This window comes from Muscardinus avellanarius (assembly GCF_963383645.1).
Source record: "Muscardinus avellanarius genome assembly, chromosome: 6".
Classification (NCBI taxonomy): domain Eukaryota; kingdom Metazoa; phylum Chordata; class Mammalia; order Rodentia; family Gliridae; genus Muscardinus; species Muscardinus avellanarius.
The window spans coordinates 140,098,422-140,115,643 of record NC_137791.1 but is presented as its reverse complement, the minus strand read 5'-3'; the positions used below and the strand labels follow the sequence as shown (position 1 = coordinate 140,115,643).

At 54.1% G+C, this 17,222-nt stretch overlaps 1 protein-coding gene across 1 annotated transcript; it reads right to left on the bottom strand.

The window, feature by feature from the left end:
- Positions 1–14,698: 14,698 nt before the first annotated feature.
- On the bottom strand, positions 14,699–15,652 carry TMEM271 (transmembrane protein 271; the record flags this gene model as incomplete). The annotated part of the gene is made up of 1 exon (XM_080697303.1): positions 14,699–15,652. The coding sequence occupies one exon, from the start codon at positions 15,650–15,652 to the stop codon at positions 14,699–14,701; it is 954 nt and encodes a 317-aa protein (XP_080553429.1).
- Between the last annotated feature and the right edge of the window lie 1,570 nt (positions 15,653–17,222).

The following is a 17,222-nucleotide window of genomic DNA, read 5'->3' as shown; positions in this document are numbered from 1 at the left end:
GGGAAAGAACTCAAACTTTCACTATTTGCAGATGACATGATACTATATTTAGAAAACTCAACAAACTCAACCAAAAGGCTTATAGAACTGATCAACAAATTCAACAAAATGTCTGGATACAAAATTAATCTTAAAAAATCGGGGCCAGGCATGGTGGCACACGCTTGTAATCCCCGTGCTTGGGAGGCGGAGACAGGAGGATCATGCAGGTTCAAAGCCAGCGGCAGTGGCTTAAGAGACCCTGTTTCCAAATAAAAATATAAAATAGGTCTGGGAGTGTAGCCTGAAGGTAGAAGGGTTTCCACAAACCCCAGTACCACCAAAAAAAATTTTTTTAATAAAAAATGAAAAATAACACCGGGCATGGTGGCGCACGCTTGTAATCCCCGCACTTGGGAGGCTGAGACAGGAGGATCGCACAGGTTCAAGGCCAGCCTCAGCTACTTAGTGAGGCTCTCAGCAACTTAGTGAGACCCTGTTTCCAAATAAAATATAAAAAAATAGGTCTGGAAGTGTAGCCCAGAGGTAGAAAGCCTCTGGGTCTCACCCCCAGTACCACCAAAAAAATAAAATAAATAAATAAAGAGAAATAAATAAAATTGAGATGTATATAAGAGTTGCCACATAAACAAAATAATCTAGAGGAAAACCAACAGATCAAAACAGAAACATTGATAGACTTTAATACCCATTTCTGATGAATGAAAATATCCAGCAAGCTAAAAATAGAAAGAAATTTGCTTAATTTGTCAAACAATACCTACCAAGATGCCCAGCAAATCCACTCAAATGACTAAGCTCTTAAGTACCCAATCTGCATTCCTGCCTTCACTTGGAGTGTGTAGAGGGCCTTCAAGAACAGTCAGACCAGAAAACATGCTGAGGGTTTTGGAAGCAAGAAAGAAAACCATTATTTGTGGATATATTGAAAGTTGAAAAATTATTAGAAATGAGAAGAAATGTCAGCAATATTTCTGGTTACAAAATAAGTATGCCAGGTCAGTAATATTCTTTAAGCAAACATAAAATGTAGTGTTTGAGGATCATGGTTCACAGACAGCCTCAGCTACTTAGTGAGGCTCTTTGCAACTCAGTGAGACCCTGTTTCAAAATAAATACTAAAAAATAGGACTGGGGGTGTAGCTCGGATGTACAATGCCCCTTGGTTCCATCCCCAGTACTGCAAAATAAATAAATAAATAAAAGGGGTCTTGCTAAGTTGCTGAGGCTGGCCTTGAATCCTCCTATCTGTAATCCTCCTGTCTCAGCCTCCCAAGTACTGGGATTACAGATATGAGCCCAATCACAATATAGTTTTTCTTTTTCTTTTTCAAAGCTGCTGCTTTATTTGGACCTGGCACCCTTGGAGAGTCAGCAGGCCATGGGGGAAGGGACCAACAAGCTATACATTTGGAGAGTTGCACGTAGTCTCAATTGGCCAGCTGTGTCATGTGGTGGTTCAGAAGCACTGATGTTTTATTATAGACATGCCGATTTTCTTGTGACATCGGAAGTCTCGTGACTTCTGTAGTTTGACTCATAATGTTTGGAGTCTTGTGACACCTGGAGTCTTGAGATATCTCCATTTCCGGCTTCCAGGGTTCTGCCTCCTGTCCCCACTGAGGGGTCAAGTGGGGGAGGGGGGGACCCGACCTATCATCCCGGCCTTTTGATGATAATGGGCGGAGACCGAGTCCAAGCTACTTCCTGCTGTCAGGGGGCGTCGTAGGGGCCCCTTGGCCGGGAGAGGTCGAGTCCTTTGGAAGTGGGCAGGTGGGAGTCTGGCTGCAGCAGGAGTCAGAGGTTACCCTGGACAGCTTGGTAATGCGTGTTCAAATAGACTTTTACAGATGAGGAGCTATTAAAAGAAAAGGCAAATCATGAGAGCGGGTCCCGGGAAAGACAGGAGCCCATCAACTATTGGCCTTTGCCTGGAAGGGAAGGAGCCCAGCAGCTGCTGGCCCTTGGAGCCCTTCCAGATATGAGGTAGACTGTAGATGTTCTTGTTGAAGCGACTTGAGGAGGACTTGATCCCCTGGCTTAAGGGCTTTGACTGTTGAGGGTGGAGCTGCTTCTTCAGTCCCAGGTTGGGGAAGATATTGGTCAGCATGTTCCCTAAGAAGGTGCCTTTCCTGATGACTGCAGTCAATATGGGATGTGGAGCTTCCAAGAAATGCCAAGGGCTCGTGCCACCTGTACAAAATAGTTTTTAAAAAGACAACATTTTTGCCGGGCGTGGTGGCGCACACTTGTAATCCCTGCGCTTGGGAGGCAGAGACAGGAGGATCGCGCAGGTTTGAAGGCAGCCACGCGTGCTGGCTTAGGAGACCCTGTTTCCAAATTTAAAAAATGTAAAAAGAGGTCTGGGAGCGTAGCCCGGAGATAGAAGGGCTTCCAGGAACCCCAGTACCACCAAAAAAAAAAAAAAAAAAAAAAAAAAATTTCAACTGAAATGTGTCTCCAGGAAAACCAAGCAAAGTTGCACAAGGCTTTTACATGGACTTTATTATTTATTCAACTTCATTGAAAACATGAATGAAGGCCTAAGGAAGCGCAGAGACTGATGGAAAGGTGGACAATCAGAACTGTGGACAGGCTTGGACACACTGCAACCCCAGGCAACACAGTCCAGGCTGAGACCGGCCAGCACTGGCCAAGCTATGCCCCCTGCCCAGGCCAGTGCCAAGAGCAGCTCAGCACATTGGGAAGGAAAAAGAAAGGCATTGCTTTCAGGAACAGAGAGGGAGGAGCATGAGGGAGATGGCACTAGCGTGGGAGATCTGGAGCCACAACAGCTTAGAAATAGCAGCTTCGTAAAGACTCTGATATAACCACCCACAAAAGCAGAGGACACGGTCAGGCATGTGAGTGGACAGGCATACATACATCAAGGGCTAAATCAGATCTACACTCATACAATAAACAAAAGTAAATTCCTAAGCAGATTAAAGACCTAAAACTAAAATCAAACTGTAAAATTTCACAAGAAAAGGAAACTTCAGGATGGATAGGGTTTCTAAGCAGGAATTAGAAGCACAAGTCTTACAAGAAGAGATTAATAAATGTGACTTACTCTTTGCCAAGTGGAGACGGGTACACTCAGGGATAAGGTGCTCACAGGCGCTGGAGGCCCGCAGTGGCGTCTGTATGTGAACCCTTATCCTGTGGCAGCAGATCACACAGGCTCCATGCTCACCAGTGAACCATGCTGTCATCGCAGGCTGGGCTCGCTGTCATGGAAGTGGGCCCAAGAGGAGCAAGTGCAGCCCTCTCTGGCTTCTTGCTCGTCTGCCTTCTGCCCAGGATGATGCAGCACAAAGGCTAGCCCACTGCCCACGCCTTGATCTCAGCGTGCCCAGCCTCCAGAACCAGCTGAATTTCCAGTGTTTATGAATTGCCCAGTCTCCAGTGCTCTGTTGTAGCAACAGGAGATGAACAAAGACAAGTGGCATTAGACCATGTGTAACAAACTCCTAAAATCAAACAAAAAGTACAGACAAGCAATCTTTTGGAAAGCTAGAGAACAGAAATACAGACGATACTAGGTGGTCAGTAAAGACACTCACCAGTAATTGTGGAAGTGCACGAGAACAGTGAGAACACGGCCACTCACGGAGTGGTAGTCACGAGGCTCCTAACTAAATGTTGAGCGAGGTGAGGAAGATGCCACTCGGCCACCGGTGTGACTTGCACGTGTCGGTACATCAGGAGCTTTCCTGTGCATAGCCATCCTGTAGCACCTGGCAGAGCTGAAGCACACATGCCCCTTGCCAAACCTGGCTTGGGACCCAGATGAGATAGAAATCAGGTGTCTTAGTATGTTCTGCTGCTATAACAAAATACCCCAGGCTGGGTGTTTTATACAAAAAGGGGTTTCATTTAGCTAACAGTTTGGAAGTCCAGGAGCATTGTGCCAGCACCTGCTCAGCTCTGATGAGGCCTCTTGGCTTCACCACAACATGGGGAATGACGTCATGGTAGCAGACAGGCAAGAAGAGGAGGCCACACGGCCCGGAGGCAAGAGGTTGGGGAAGGGGGCAGGCTGTGGAGGCACAGGTGGGGAGGAACCAGGGTCCAGAGGTGAGAGTGCAGGGGACAGACACTGTTTGGTGCATTTCCTTTTCCCAGCTATGATCAGCACTGCCATGAAAGTCCTTTTACCTGTTGTCATGGTTTGAATGTGGTTTCGTTGTGTCCCCCAGAAGTTCACTATTGAAAGATTGGTCCACAAGGTGGTGGTATTAAGAGGTGGTGAATCCTTTAAGAGGTGGGTTAGTGGAAGGTAATTAGGGCATCAGGGTACTGCCCTCGGAAGGGGTGGATCCTGGTCTTGCAGAGGGAGGTAGCTCCCCCGGTGGGTTGTCAGAGGAGCAAGCTGGTCCCTCCCTGCTCTCTGGTTTCCTGTCTGGTCACTGAGCCCTCTTCACACACACTCCCCTCCCTGTGATGCCATCTGCCATGAGGCCTTCACCAGAGTCTAGCAGAAGCCAGCACCATGCCCTGGAACCTCTGTACCTGTGAACTAAGTAAACCTCCTTTTTTGTCAAGTGTCCAGCCTCAGGAATTTTGTTAGATTTGCAAAAGAAAATACTTATATCCCTGACTAATATCTTTGATTTGTAGCCTGTTGGTCACAAGCATGGGTAAGACCGCCTGGGGCTTGTGATTGGTATCACAAGGGGCCAATCTTGTGGGACTGAGCCTTTGACCTGTGGGATCCAACTCCATCTCCAAGTAGACAGAGTTGAATTAGACTGGAGGACACCCCACTGGCGCCCACTGCAGGACTGATGGCTTGATTGGGGTGTGTGGATAAGCTTCTACACATCTGGGATCATGGAAACATTCTGGAGAAACTGAGTTTGCATTTCCTCTACGTCCAAGAATGAGGAACACTTCCTAATGCACTCGATGAGGCCAGCATTACCCTAATAGCAAAATAAAATAAAGACATTAGACATTAGAGAGAGGAAAACTGCAGACCAATCTATCTCACGGCCACAGACACAAATTCCTCCCCAAGACATTGGCCGATCCCACCATAGAAACACAATAATTCTCTTGTTGTTGATTTCAAAAATTGGAAATTAATGAATTGCTTGAAAAATAATTCAAAATAATGAGTTTAATGTAACTCAGTGAGATGCACAACCTGGCTGTGGTTTGAATCACCCCAGAGTGTTGTCCTCAAAGTTGTGATCCTCCTGCCTCAGCCTCCCACATAAAAGAGACTTTAAAAAGCCCTATAACCTCCTTCCCAAGTGAATTTTACCATATTCATTCATTGACAGAGTCCACATTGGAAAGAAAGTTCCAGTGAATGCTTCTTCACACACATTTACAAGGATAAGTCATAGCATGTGGAAGGGGGAAGGCCAATTCCCAAGTAGGTATTGAACCGCTATAACTACAGATCCATTTTTTACAGCAAATAACCCTGTCAGAGCAGAATCAACCCAGACCAAAGGGCACATAGTATTTGGCAATTACATATTTGCAATTGTTTTGTGTGTGGTACTGGAGATGGAACCCAGGGGCAATCTTACCTCCGAGCTACACTCCCAGCCCCATTTTTTATTCTTTATTTTGAAACAGGGTCTCACTGAGTTGCAAAGGACCTCACTAAGTAGTAGCTGAGGCTGTCTGCGAACCACCATCCTCCCGTTTCAGCCTCCCAAATGCTGAGATTACAAATGTATGCCACCACACCAGGCTTACATATATGGAATTTTAAAAGCATGTACATGTTTCCATAAACATATACACATATATCATTTTAAAATCTGGAGCAACATGTGTCACACTAGCATTTAAAGATTTCCATCTTCAGCATTCATTTGATAAGTAGCTGGCTCTTGACAGACAACTGGTCTTGCAGTGACTAAAGTAACTAGAAGCAGGTTTATTTTTTATTATCTTTTTTGTATGTGTGTTCCTGAGGATGGAACCCAGGGGCATTCTACCTCCGAGCTACACCCCCAGCCCTATATTTTATTCTTTATTTTGAAACAAGGTCTCACTGAGTTGCAGAGAGCCTCACTAAGTAGCTGAGGCTGGCCGTGAACCGGGATCCTCCTGTCTCAGCCTCCCGAATGCTGGGATTACAAGTGTGCACCACCACGCCCAGCTTAGAAGCGGGTTTAAATAAATGCACTCAAGGAGCAAATGAAAACACAGGTATGCAGAGAACAGAGTGAGGGGTGGGATCTGAAAGGAGCTGAGCATGTTTCCTTTATTCTTCTCAGCTTTTACAGACCCCAGACAAGCTCTTGAGGACACCCACCAAATGATGTAACCCTCTCTCATCTCTAGCCAAAACAAAACAAGGGATAAAAAATGACTTCTTCCTTTCTATGCTCTAATAAAATGCTGAGTATAGTAAGAAGACATTGGCACATGCCATCATGGGAGGAATTCAGGTTGGAACATGAAGTGAGGCTGCACACTCTCAAGTCTCTGGATAAGGGTTTCACAGCCAATGTCCGTGACAGGCAGGGTGGGCTCGAACTGAGCGGACCACTCCCATCTCTTGTCACTGCAGTCCAGCAACCTAGCCAGGCTCATCCTGCCACCCACCTCTACTCCTTCACAAAGCACTGGCTCACTGTAAATACATGGCCTGACTTCATCACAACAACGGCCTTATTTTTGGAGTAGTGGGGAACACTGAGGGCAGTAGAAAAGCTTCTGGAGTCCATGTCCATAATAGCTTCAAATTACCGAGAATCCATTTGCTTGAGCATGCTTCTGAATAGCGTTTCCCAGTTCTGTGCGGAACACCAGGTTCACTGCACCAGTGGTATGCATCGGGCATTCATACATGGCTCGGACTAGTGTCTGTGCTCCCTCATCCACATCTCCAGCAACAGAAAATGTCTCGCTCAGGTCCCCTTGACAACCGTTGCGATGCAGAATGATATCCACATTAACAATAGCACCTTCTTGCAAAGGCCGTCTGTCTGGAATTCCATGGCAGATGACTTCATTCACTGAAATATAAGACTCTGAGAAATTATAATAATTCAGGGAGAAGGACAGCAAGCTCTTGCCATGCGCTAAGTGTACAATATGATCTAGTTCTTCGTAGTGACACCTGGTCTAACCAACCCAGCAGCAATCTCCAGCACTTATTTAGCAAGCAAGCCTACATATAAGTCACATCCCTTCTATACCTTTGGGTAAGAGAAGTACCTTTGAGAGCACGTTCAAATTCAGACATTCCTACGGGATGACACATAAGCTCATCTACAACTTGGTACTAGCCTTGTCAGCATCAGAGGATAATGTGGTCTGAGTTTACCAGGACATCGATAACCCGCCCTGTTTATATCACCTTCAAAGCCCAGGGAGACACTTCTCGCTTTACCCTTTCATCTTCTACTTATGTAGTAATTTGTGAGTAGCCCAACTTCTTGTAAAACAATCCTGAAGGCAGAAGTAAGAGCCCTGGATGCAGCTTGAGGCAGGTGGGCCATGAGCTTGGCCTTGCTGGTGAGCCTTCATCTCCCACACCCCAGTCTCCACGGCTATGCTGCCTGCCTGCAGGAGGAACACTCACTGAAGAGGAGGCAGAGGAGAAAGAGGAGGCGGAGGAGGAGGAGGACTAAAGGCACAATTCAAATTTCCCTGTTTCCCTAGGATGACAGTGCACACAGGTTTCAATGCTAGGTGCACAGTGCTATATGCTCAACATTTGTACTTATTCAGGATACAAGACGCATGCAGGAAAGAGGCTCCTCCCAGGCTGACAGCTCAGCAGTCACTGGCTGCTACACATGGCTTGGGGTGGTTAAAATATGGCTGGTCCACACTGAGCCATGCTCTGCATGCAAAGCAGGACCAGATTTCCAGGCCTAGTATGAAACAGAGTGCACAATCTCTTTATCCCATGGTTCTCCCAGAATGGCCCACGGGCCTGAATGGGCGGGGATAGTTCCACATAGATGGGCGGCTGGCAGTTCTTGTTTTGGCTTACGTTGCTGCTGAAGAAGGTGAAGGAGATCCAGCAACCCAGCAGAGAGGGCTGGGTTGGAGGGTGTGTGGCAGGGTGTGCAGGGCTCCAGGACAGAATTCTGGGGACGGGTGAGCCAGCATGAAACCACTGGTCTAAGACTCCGTTCACCTGATGCTGAGTTTGGGGGGAGGCTGGTTTGGGGTCTTGAGGAGCCCAGAGGGGTGGGTAGTGAGTAGACAACAGGATGTTGGTCTCTAGTGAGGTCTGGCTTCGTGCACTGAGCTACAAAACTCCCACGAATGCCATCAGCAAAGAGCCTGGGCTCTGCCTTCGCCCAGACCCCAGGAGAGACTGAGCCCATCAGTGTTTGTGACCCAAGGGCTCGGGCCAGCTCCATCTTGAGCACAGAGAAGTTCTCCAAGCCTCCTCTTCCCACCTGTGAAGTGATTGTTTTCGGGATGAGGACTCAGCACACAGGGGCTCCCCAGTACACCCTCAGGACCAATTAGCCTGGAGGAGCTGAAGCTGGTGGCACACGTGTGAGGGGTGTAGTGCAGGTTCACTGCTGGATCCCAGGAGCTGCCAGGTGACCTTCCGCAGATGACAGGGACAGAGGGCACGGCCACTTGAGTCCCTGGTTCCCAGCCCAGCCTGCTGGGGAGGGAGAGTAGGTGACAGCAGGAGCAAGGGGCACAGGAGGCGCCTCCAGCAGCAGCAGCGTGTGTGGGTGGCTGCACAGTGGCGGGTGAGCTTCAGTGTGGGAGAGTGTGAAGTCACGCATTTAAGGAAAAAATAACCTGAGTTACGCTTGAAAAAGCAGGAGGGGCTGTCACGGCAGGCCCCCGCAGACCTCCTCCAGGGTCAGCCCTGTTCCCACGGGGAGGGGTGGGGAAGGGAGGCACTGCAGCAAAGGGACGTGGGGGTGCGGGGATTTGAGCAGGCTCCCCGTGAGAGTGTCTGCTGGTCCAGGACTGGGGAGTGGGCTGGGCTTCGGCAGAGGGCAGATGGTGGCAGGGGCTCCTGAATGAACAGGCTGAGGTCAACTCTGAAGGTCCTGCGCTGACCACAGGCAGGGAAGCCTCCAGGAGTGCAGGCACTGCTACAAGGAGAGCATCCCTTCCCGAGAAGCCTGGGCCCAGGGCCCTGAGGTCTTTGGCACAGGGGAGCCATCCCAACCAGACTTAGAGTCCAGACTGCAAAAATAATTCATTTATTTGTGGCTTTCTGAAAGAAAGAAAAGCCAATTCTGAAAGGTTCTCTCCTTGTGCCACTACTTTTAGTGGTGTGTGTGAGTGTGTGTGTGTGTGTGAGAGAGAGAGAGAGAGACAGAGAGAGACAGAGACAGAGACAGAGCGACAGAGACAGAAAGAGAGAGACAGAGAGATGGGGGGCTGGGGAGAACGTTCATCTGTTCAAGGCCATGAACTTCTTCGGTCTCACCTGCACTTAGCCTCATGGCCAGGTTAGTGCTGGAGGGAAAGGATGCTTCCTTCCCCTGTCTACACTGATGAGAGCAGACGTTCATCTCCTGTGCCGGCATGTACTCCTTGGTCATCTCTATGTTCCCACACCAACAGTGAGTCTGCACACAGGAGGTGCCTCATGAGCGCCCTCAGTGAACACATATGAGTAGGTGCCACAAGGGCAGGGTTACCCGCATATGACAGGTGGAGACACAGTGAGGGCCTCCTGTCTGCTTCCCTGAGGGGCCAGAGGACCCACCCTGCTGGCTCTGGGCCAGTTCCTCCGCTTCTTTGCTTTCCTGTCTGCAAGCCAGGTCCTAACTGTGTCAGGGCCTTGAGAGGGGGTGTGTGTCAACATGAAGTGCCGGAGCAGCAGTGCACCTGCTGCGGCCATCACTGCATCGTGCTCACAGTCCTGCACTGCAGCACTGCTTCTCCCCCCACCACAGAAGCCTCCCTTTCTCCTCGCCCCTGCCCTACACAGCCAAAAACAAAGTGGCCTCTTAAAATGGACCCAGCCTCCGCTCCCTCAGTGTGCCTCTACCACTCCTGCCACTGGCATCCCATCCCTGAGCACTGCCTGGGACCCACACCTAGTGAGGGCCCCCTCCAAGAGCCTTCCCACCCACCCAGGCCCAACATTTGCCAAGGACACTAGCCTCAGCCCTCATACCCATTCACTCCCCAGATGTTCTGCAGAAGACCCTCCCCTGGCCCTGCATCATCCATGGTGCAGCAAAAGGCAAACCCCAACCCGTGAAAGGTCTCTTTCCTTCTGGAGGTATTTGTGTGTGGGTTTATGTGTGTTTGTGTGGTATTGGGGATGTGGTACCCAGGGGCATTCTACCTCTGAGAGAGCTACACCCCCAGCCCTATTTCATTCTTTATTTTGAAACAGGGTCTCACTAAGTTGTAGAAGGCCTCACAAGTTGCTGAGGCTGGCCTCAAACCTGCGATCCCCCTTGTCTCAGCCTCCCAGGTACTGGGATTACAAATGTGCACCACCACACCTGGCTCTCCTCGAGCATTTCTGAGTAAGGTGAGAAGACCTTCCCAGACTTCAGGAAAACGCTGTATGGCGTGGAAATGCGAAAGAGATCAGCAAGTGACTTAGGAGTCGCGTCAAATGCAGGCCCTGGCCAGGTTTTGGCAGGTGCAGCACAGAGCCTGCCAGGGCGGGCGCAGAGGAGGGAGCAGCATCGGGTGCCCAGCAGCTGATGCCAACAGGGCCACTGAAGGGCCTGGGAACCCCGGGCCTCAGCAGGTGGGCACCTAGTTACTTTCTGCCCCACAGGAGGCCCGAAGCAGGACCGTAGCCAGAAAAGCATAAATCTTGCAGAGTATATTTACTGTTTTAAAACCAAATTTATTGATCTGACAGTGACACACTGAGGTCAATGGCTGATGAAAAGGCGAAATGTGGACCATAAGATCAGGGCCTCCCCAGGAGAGGCCAAACGTGTAAGAGGGCTCCCTCCAAAAGGCAAATCTTTAAGAAGATGTTGTGAACGTGTCTGTCGCAGGACCGCCAGGCTTCTCCCACCACCCCAGAAACTATTCAGAATTCAAACTTGAGGACATAGGATTGTTGCATTCTATTTTACTAAAGTAAATTATTTACGTTTTTCCCTTTTGTTGGTTTTTGTTGTTGATAATGATTTCAGTACCACAAAGCAGAACTTAAGCCATGACGTTGGGTCATCAGGAAATTAAACCTGTTGACATCAGGCTGCTCTGTCTGTCTCAGATAAGAAGGTAGTACACAGGTCTGTGAACTATGGACGCCTATTTATATGCCAGGACTCATTTTCTAAGGTCTCCGCCATGTACTGCTTTACCCTCATATCCTAATGAGAGAAAACGCCTTGGGATGGCCATGACTTTGGAGGGCACTGAGGGAGGCCCTCCTGAGCACGCAGAGGTCTGCACCCTTGGGGACGGGAGGCGCTGAGCAGGCAGCACCACCTGCATGGCAGTGTCCGCGCAAGGCAGGCCTGCATGGAGTCTGAGAAGCAGCCTGGGGGCTGAACCCTGCCCCCAACCCAGCACAGCCCTCTGTGGCCACATCGACTGGTGCTGAAGCAGATGGGGCTTCCGTCTCGGGGATGCTGCCTGGTGCTGCAGCAAGAAGGCAGCAAGGCCAGCATGGCTGGGGCCTCGGCAGCCCACAAGCCCAGGGACATGTTCCACTTGGGCCTTTGACACCTCCACAGGCTACTGGCCTGGCCCTCAGATGTGGCCCAGGAAGGTGTGTATGTGTGTGTGTGTACATGTGTGTGTGTGCGTGTGTGTGTGCATGTGCGTATGTGTACATGCGCATATCTTGCGTGTCCTACTTGCATTTGCATCTGTGTAGTGTGTGAGTCTACACACAGCTATACAGTGTTCTGATGTGCTGTGTGCATGCCTATACACGTCCTGGTGCATGTCCTGGTGAGTGTGTGCATGTGTGGGTACATGTGTCTGAGGTTCCTCCTGCAATTCATCAGAACACTAGCCAGGTGTGCAAGCCTCAGTCATCAGCACTTTGAAATTCACAAGCAACCTTCTGACTGACTTTTCAAGTTTAGTGATTGTTTAAGTGAATTTTCCATATAAAGCTCATTTGTGGGGTTCAGGGTAATGTCACCCCTCTGACTAAGGAAAGGTGTGGAACCCAGATATCTGAAGGTTTATCAATCCAAAGAAACATGGCTTGTTTGGCAACTTCACTGCCCAACTCCCTACATAGTCAGATGCTATCTTTATTGTTATTCCCTTAAAATTAAACCCCTACCACATGCACAGTGAACTCTCCTTCTGTTGGGCCAAATAGACCTTTGTTAAGATAATAACTTACAAACTCAACATCTAACCACATAGAAAAATGCTAACATACGTTTGCTTCGCTGTGGCATCTCTTCATCATAATAAAGTCCTGGCGGAAAGCGGAACACATGGGCTGGACGGAAGGTCAGGAGCTGGGCTTGTTTCCACTCAGCACAGATTGCCAGCTCCGAACCACTACCCTGCAGTTTCAGGCAAGGAGGATGAGTGGGAATAAGAACTGCTGCCACAAGCTGGCGTACTGAGCAGAGCAGCGACAGGAGGCTAATCTCATTGGGAGGAAAGGCCGGCGGCCTCGAGGTCTTCTGCTCGTTTCCCTGAGAGCTGGTCTTTGTAACATGTGAGGTTAGGGACAGTTGCATTCTATTTTCTCTAGTAAGATTTAAAAATGATACGTCAGCATCCTGCATCTCACATTCATCTGGATAAGTGGTCCTAACAATGTTCACAGACCTAGGATGCTGTCTCAAAAGGACCCGCGTAGTTTGCTGGTTGTGAGGAAAGGCTAGGGAAACACCCTGCCTTGTGCAGCCCAGACCCCCAGCTGCCAGGTGCTAACTACGGATGAGAGGGTGCTCTGCCCTTGACCCCAGGCCCACCCCACCTCTGCCTTCTGTTGTATCCCAAGGAAAGCCTGAAACTTGAGAGATGGCATCTTGATCAAAGTTGAAAGACCCATAAGGCATCTGATATTTTGAGCTGTATAAAGTATGTCAGACTAAACACCTCAGAAGACAAAGGTGTTGGGGAGGGCTGACTGCATCCCATCTGCTGCTTCACCCCGCCCAGGCAGCTGCCCAGCAGCCTTCTGTGGGGAGCCGCCTGCTCGTCCTCTAGGCAGACAACCTGGTCACCGTAGCCGCGTGGTCCTGGGTGCCAGCTTGGCGGCGGCTCTGAAAAGTGTGCTCCTGGTGGGAGACACCTGCACGTCACATGGTTGGGTAGATGGACAGCGCTTCAAGTCACTCGGTGCTGCACTTGCAACATTTCTGCGTGGGCTCATGACCAGCAGGCTGCTTGCCCTGGAGCAAGAGGCCCAGGCTAAGTGGACCAACCGCAGGACCAGGGAGTCAGGCCGACCCCTTTCTCAACCTTCCTCCAGGGAGAGCAAAGTGCCCTGTGGCTGGGAACCCAGCACACTGGCCATGAATCACTCCTCTCCTGCAGAAGGCTTCAGCGCAGCAAAGTGAGGACTGGACGTTTGTCTCAGATCAGATTCCTGAGTCTCACAGGCATGGTCTGAGCATCCGGGACAGCGGCCCTCCGAATGGTGACGGGCCTCCCTTCTCTTTACAGAAGCCCAGCCAGGCCCAGAGGTGGAGGGGTGCGGGCAGGACCTGGGAGCTGAGGAGAGTGCTCCCTGCACCAGGCGCCATGCTTAAGAGAAGTGTACTCCTACACACCGTGACCAGAGGACACACGGTTTTGGCAGCTTCTCTTACCTAAGGTGCTTCGTGCAAAAACACTCAACGCTGGCAGACCGCTGCTGTACCCCTCTTGCCTCTGTGGGAAAACACACCTTTTTGGCCAGGGTGGGACTCTGGTCGGTCAGTGGCTACCCGCCTGACACCAAGATTCCAGGCACATGGAAGCTAGATCACCTTTTCCAAGGCTTAGGAGCTTGCCCGGCTCCCAGCCAGCCCACCAGAAGGATGAACGCACAGTCCACCACCATGTCTATGGAACACATTTCATACTGACTGTAAATATGCGCACACACGTATTCTAGTCTCCCAAAGCATGACCTTCGCAGTCATTAAGGCTATTCAAGGGATATACTCTAAATGAAACGCTAGCATAGTCAAAATCACCAGAGTAATGAGATAACAGCAAAATTATCTTTGCAGAAAAACTAAGACTGTGATTTTCCAAAATAGGATTCGATTGTTCATATGTGTTAACCAAAAATAAATTCTACTGCTTTGCAGTAGAAACCACACAGCCGGTTTCCAAAAACAGAAATGCAGGGCTCTGGCATCAGTGTCTGCACACGCAGCGAGTCAGCGGCGCAGGGAACCCGGCGGCGGCGCGGCGGCCAGCAGGGCCGGCTCTCTCTCGCGGGGGGGCCCCCAGCCAGGCCCCGGTCAGCACCGCTGCCTGCGGGCCCGCCCACAGGCGCCCTCGCGTTCCAGCCGACCAAGTTCTCCAGGAGCATAGCAATGGATTTAATAAAGGAACTCACCAACTTCAAACTGCAATAAATTTACCAAACATGGTCACTGTTTATGCAGACTTTACAGTAAGAAAGTGTGACAGAGGCAGGCACATCCGTGTACAGAGCGGCGGGGGGCGGCCTCCCTTCTTCCTCTCGGCGGGACGGCGCCGGCCTCGGTCCTCTCCCCGGGTCCTCGCGGGCGGCCTGGCCAGGAGGGGTGCGGCCGGCCGGCCGGCCGGCCCCGACGGTTATTGTAAACTTTGAACGGAGTCCGGACGCGGCGGCGCGGGGGCCGGCGGCTCAGCGCGGCCCGCGCGGCCGGCAGCAGTACGGGTAGGAGGCGTCCAGGTCGGGGTCGCGCGGCGCGTAGCCCGGCAGCTCCGCCGACGGGTGCCCGCCGCAGCTGGCCTCCACGCCCGCCTCGTCGCGCGCGCGGGGGCCGCCCACGCTGATGAAGGCCACGCCGAGCCCCGCGCCGGCCGCGGGCGCCGGGTCCGCCTCCTCCGCGCCCAGGATGGACGCCTCGCTGGGCCGCGGCTGCAGCCTCCGGCCGCGCCGCCCGCGCCGGCCCCGCCGCGCCCGGGAGGAGGGCGGCTGCGCGCGGGGCCCGGGGCCCAGGCGGGGCCGCGCCGGGGCCCGGGCCGCCCTCCGGCGGCCGCGCCGGCCGCGCCGCGCCTGCGACGCGCGGTAGTTCTTGACGAGCAGCAGGCTGAGCAGCCCCAGCAGGCACTCGAGCGCGTTGAAGACGGTGGAGAGCACCAGGCCGCGCTGGTAGTCCTTGAGGCGGCGGCACTGCGCGGCCGTGGCGCCGTCCAGCGCGCGCAGGCAGTGGTGCGCGTACTTGCGCTCCACCAGCGACACCGTGTCGCCGTCGATCACGGCGCCCGCGAAGGCGCTGAGCACGCCGAGCAGGAACACCAGCACGCCGAGCAGCAGCAGGTTGGGGCTGCGCGGCGCGGGCGCGGGCGCGGCGGCGGGCGCGGGCTCCCCGGCCTCCCCGGGCTCCCCGGGCTCCCCGGGCGCGGCGGCCCGCGGCCCGCAGCACAGCAGCGCGGCGCCCAGCAGCGCCAGCCCGGCGGCCAGCAGCAGCCCCGAGTAGAAGGCGCCGGCGGCCGCGCCCAGGCGGAACGGCTCCCCGCGCAGCTGCGAGCCCAGCGAGAAGCACCGCAGGCCCACGGCGGCGGCGCCCAGCGCGCAGCCCAGCAGCAGGCAGGACGACAGCGCGGCGCAGGCCCCGCGCGCGCTGCGCTTCATCCTCCGCGCGCAGGCCGGCCCGCCGCCCGCCGCCGCCCCCGCCGCCTGCGCCGCCGCCCGCCGCCCGCCGGCCTCCTCCGCATCCTCCCGCGTCCTCCCGGCCCGCGCCCCGCGCCGCCGCGACCCGCGCCCGCCGCCCGCGCCGCCGCCGCCGCCCGGTAGCGCGCCTCCGGGCCGGCCGCTCACTCCGCGACCCCCGGCGCCCCGCCCCGAGGCCCCGCGCCGCCCCGCCCGCGCCGCCCCATGCCGCCCCGCGCCCCCGCGGCCGCCCGGCGGAGGGGAGGGGGCGCGGCGAGCCGGGGCTGCGGCCGGGCGGGGGTCAGGGGCTGCGGCGCGGGCCGTGCGTGGCCTGTCGGCGTGCGGTGTGCGGCGGAGGGTGGCGCTGCGCAGTGCACTGCCTCTTCTGTGCGGTGGGGGTCGTGTGTGCGGTGGGGGTCGTGTGTGCGGTGTGCGCTGTGTGGTGTGTGGCGCTGCGCAGTGCACTGTCTCTTCTGTGCGGTGGGGGGTCGTGTGTGCGGTGCGGGTCGTGTGTGTGGTGGGGGGTCGTGTGTGCGGTGCGGGTCGTGTGTGTGGTGGGGGGTCGTGTGTGCGGTGCGGGTCGTGTGTGCGGTGCGGGTCGTGTGTGCGGTGGGGGTCGTGTGTGCGGTGTGCGCTGTGTGGTGTGTGGCGCTGCGCAGTGCACTGTCTCTTCTGTGCGGTGGGGGGTCGTGTGTGCGGTGCGGGTCGTGTGTGTGGTGGGGGGTCGTGTGTGCGGTGCGGGTCGTGTGTGCGGTGGGAATCGTGTGTGCAGTGGGGGGGGGTCGTGTGTGCGGTGGGGGTCGTGTGTGCGGTGCGGGTCGTGTGTGCGGTGGGGATCGTGTGTGCGGTGCGGGTTGTGTGTGCAGTGGGGGGTCGTGTGTGCGGTGGGGGTCGTGTGTGCGGTGGGGGGTCGTGTGTGCGGTGCGGGTCTTGTGTGCAGTGGGGATCGTGTGTGCAGTGGGGGTCGTTGTGTGTAGTGGGGGGCGTGTTTGTGGTGGGGGTTGTGTGTTCAGTTCTGGTCGTGTGTGCGGTGGGGGGGTCGTGTGTGCGGTCGGTGTCGTGTGTGCGGTCGGTGTCGTGTGTGCGGTGGGGGTCGTGTGTGGTGTGTGGTGTGTGCGGTGGGGGTCGTGTGTGTGGTGTGCGCTGTGTGGTGTGTGCAGTGGGAGTCGTGTGTGCGGTAGGGATCGTGTGTGCGGTGGGAGTCGTGTGTGCGGTGCGGGTCGTGTGTGCAGTGGGAGGTCGTGTGTGCAGTTGGGGTCGTTGTGTGTAGTAGGGGGCGTGTTGCGGTGCGGGTTGTGTGTTCAGTGCGGGTCGTGTGTGCGGTGGGGGCCGTGTGTGCGGTGCGGGTCGTGTGTGCGGTGGGAGGTCGTGTGTGCGGTGGGGGTCGTGTGTGCAGTGGGGGTTGTGTGTGCGGTGCGGGTCTTGTGTGCGGTGCGGGTCGTGTGTGCGGTGCGGGTCGTGTGTGCGGTGGGGGGTCGTGTGTGCGGTGCGGGTCGTGTGTGCGGTGCGGGTCGTGTGTGCGGTGCGGGTCGTGTGTGCAGTGGGAGGTCGT